Here is a 1,677-nt window from a genome sequence, read left to right as displayed (position 1 = left end):
CAGCCTGTTCGCATTAAAGAATGTCTTGGCTGATCTCCGGCGATCATAATGATGATCATGTGTTTTTGTCATGGCTCTGGCTGTACTCCTCTCTTCTCCAATGGATTATGCGATATTCTGACCCATTTGTGGGAAAATGGTGGCAAGCGGCGCGAACAGCGTGACAGATGGCAGCGCGTGTTCCCTCACCGCCACCTGAAAGGAGCGCGCGCTGCTGATCAATAAAGCACCATTGTTTCTCTAGCGCATTGACTCCAGTTAGGCCCCCAGGGGCCACTGCTGTTATTCCATTGAGACACTTAGAGATGTGATGAGGAGAGGACACCCAGCATGGAACATGGGTTATCAAACCTCAACATCAGTCATGTAGAAAACCTGTCTGCTCCCCTGTCTGCCCCCCTGTCTGTCTCGCCCACCTGTTCCTGTCTGTCCGCTCCCCTGTCTGCCCCCTGTCTGTCCGCCCCCCTGTCTGCCCCCTGTCTGTCCTCCCGCCTGTCTGCCCGCCCGCCTGTCTGCCTGCCTGTCTGTCCGCTCCCCTGTCTGCCCCCCTGTCTGCCCGCCCGCCGTCTGCCTGCCTGTTCTGTCCGCTCCCTGTCTGCCCCCTGTCTGTCCGCCCCCTGTCTGCCCCCTGTCTGTCCGCCCGCCTGTCTGCCCCTGTCTGCCCGCCTGTCTGCCCGCCTGCTGTCTGCCCGCCTGTCTGCCCGCCTGCCTGTCTGCCCGCCTGTCTGTCTGACCGCCTGTCTGCCCGCCTGTCTGTCCGCCCGCCTGTCTGTCCCGCCTGTCTATCTGCCCGCCTGTCTGTCTGCCTGCCTGTCTGCCCGCCCGCCTGTCTTTCGCCCGCCTGTCTGTCTGCCCGCCTGTCTGCCCGCCTGTCTGCCCCCGTCTGTCCGCCTGTCTGCCCGCCTGCCTGTCTGCCCGCCTGTCTGCCCGCCCGCCTGTCTGCCGGCCCGGCCTGCAGTCTGGCTGCTTGCCTGTCTGCCCGTCTGTCAGTCTGTCTGCTACAGTATATATGAGTGTAAATAGAGTGAGGTATCAGAACAGGAATTCCAATGGGGCTCGTAACTAGAGAATGGCAAGCCATTAAAAGGTCTTTCACACACAGAAATTGCCGTGAAGAGGTAATCAGGCGAAGGTTTTTCACCTCCATTGTAATGAATCACTGCTGCATGAAGAACCGGCCCACAGTGCGTGATTGTTATTTATATGAGGATTTCTTTTTTCTTTTCTGACTGGAGCTTCATTTCCATGGCGTGCGTACTTCATGGCCATCTGGTCCAGCTGATAGAGAGGCTGTGTTTGTCATCAATCTGAATATCCTTCAGAATAGTATAGAAATGTAAGGACCTCTCTGTGGTGGTTCTTCTCTGTTATAACACCCATTTAAAGTACGCTCTTCTGTGGTGGTTCTCTGTTATAAACCCGTTTAAAGGACTCTCGTCGTGGTGGTTTTCTCTGTTAATAACCGTTTAAAGGACTCTCGTGTGGGTGGTTTTTCTCTGTCTATAACCCATTTTAAAGGAACCTCTCATGGGGTGGTTTCTTCTCGTTTCGTTTAACCTCCTGATGTTCTGTATTAATAAAGGACCTCTCTGTGTGCGTTTTTCTCTGTTATAAACCCGATTTAAAATGGCCTCCTGCTGTGGTGTTTCTCTGTTATAACCCAGTTTAAAGGACCCT

General features: G+C 54.5%; 1 protein-coding gene across 1 annotated transcript; it reads left to right on the top strand.

The window, feature by feature from the left end:
- Positions 1 to 330: 330 nt before the first annotated feature.
- Positions 331 to 985, top strand: LOC139027104 (keratin-associated protein 12-2-like; the record flags this gene model as incomplete). The annotated part of the gene is made up of 1 exon (XM_070442273.1): positions 331 to 985. A coding segment is annotated over exon 1 (655 nt), but the record flags the coding sequence as incomplete, so codon positions are not given.
- Positions 986 to 1,677: the final 692 nt, after the last annotated feature.

Source organism: Salvelinus sp. IW2-2015, unplaced genomic scaffold (genome assembly GCF_002910315.2).
Source record: "Salvelinus sp. IW2-2015 unplaced genomic scaffold, ASM291031v2 Un_scaffold7464, whole genome shotgun sequence".
NCBI classification, from domain to species: Eukaryota; Metazoa; Chordata; class Actinopteri; order Salmoniformes; family Salmonidae; genus Salvelinus; species Salvelinus sp. IW2-2015.
The sequence above is the reverse complement of the archived record's forward strand: the minus strand, read 5'-3'. Positions and strand labels throughout refer to the sequence as shown.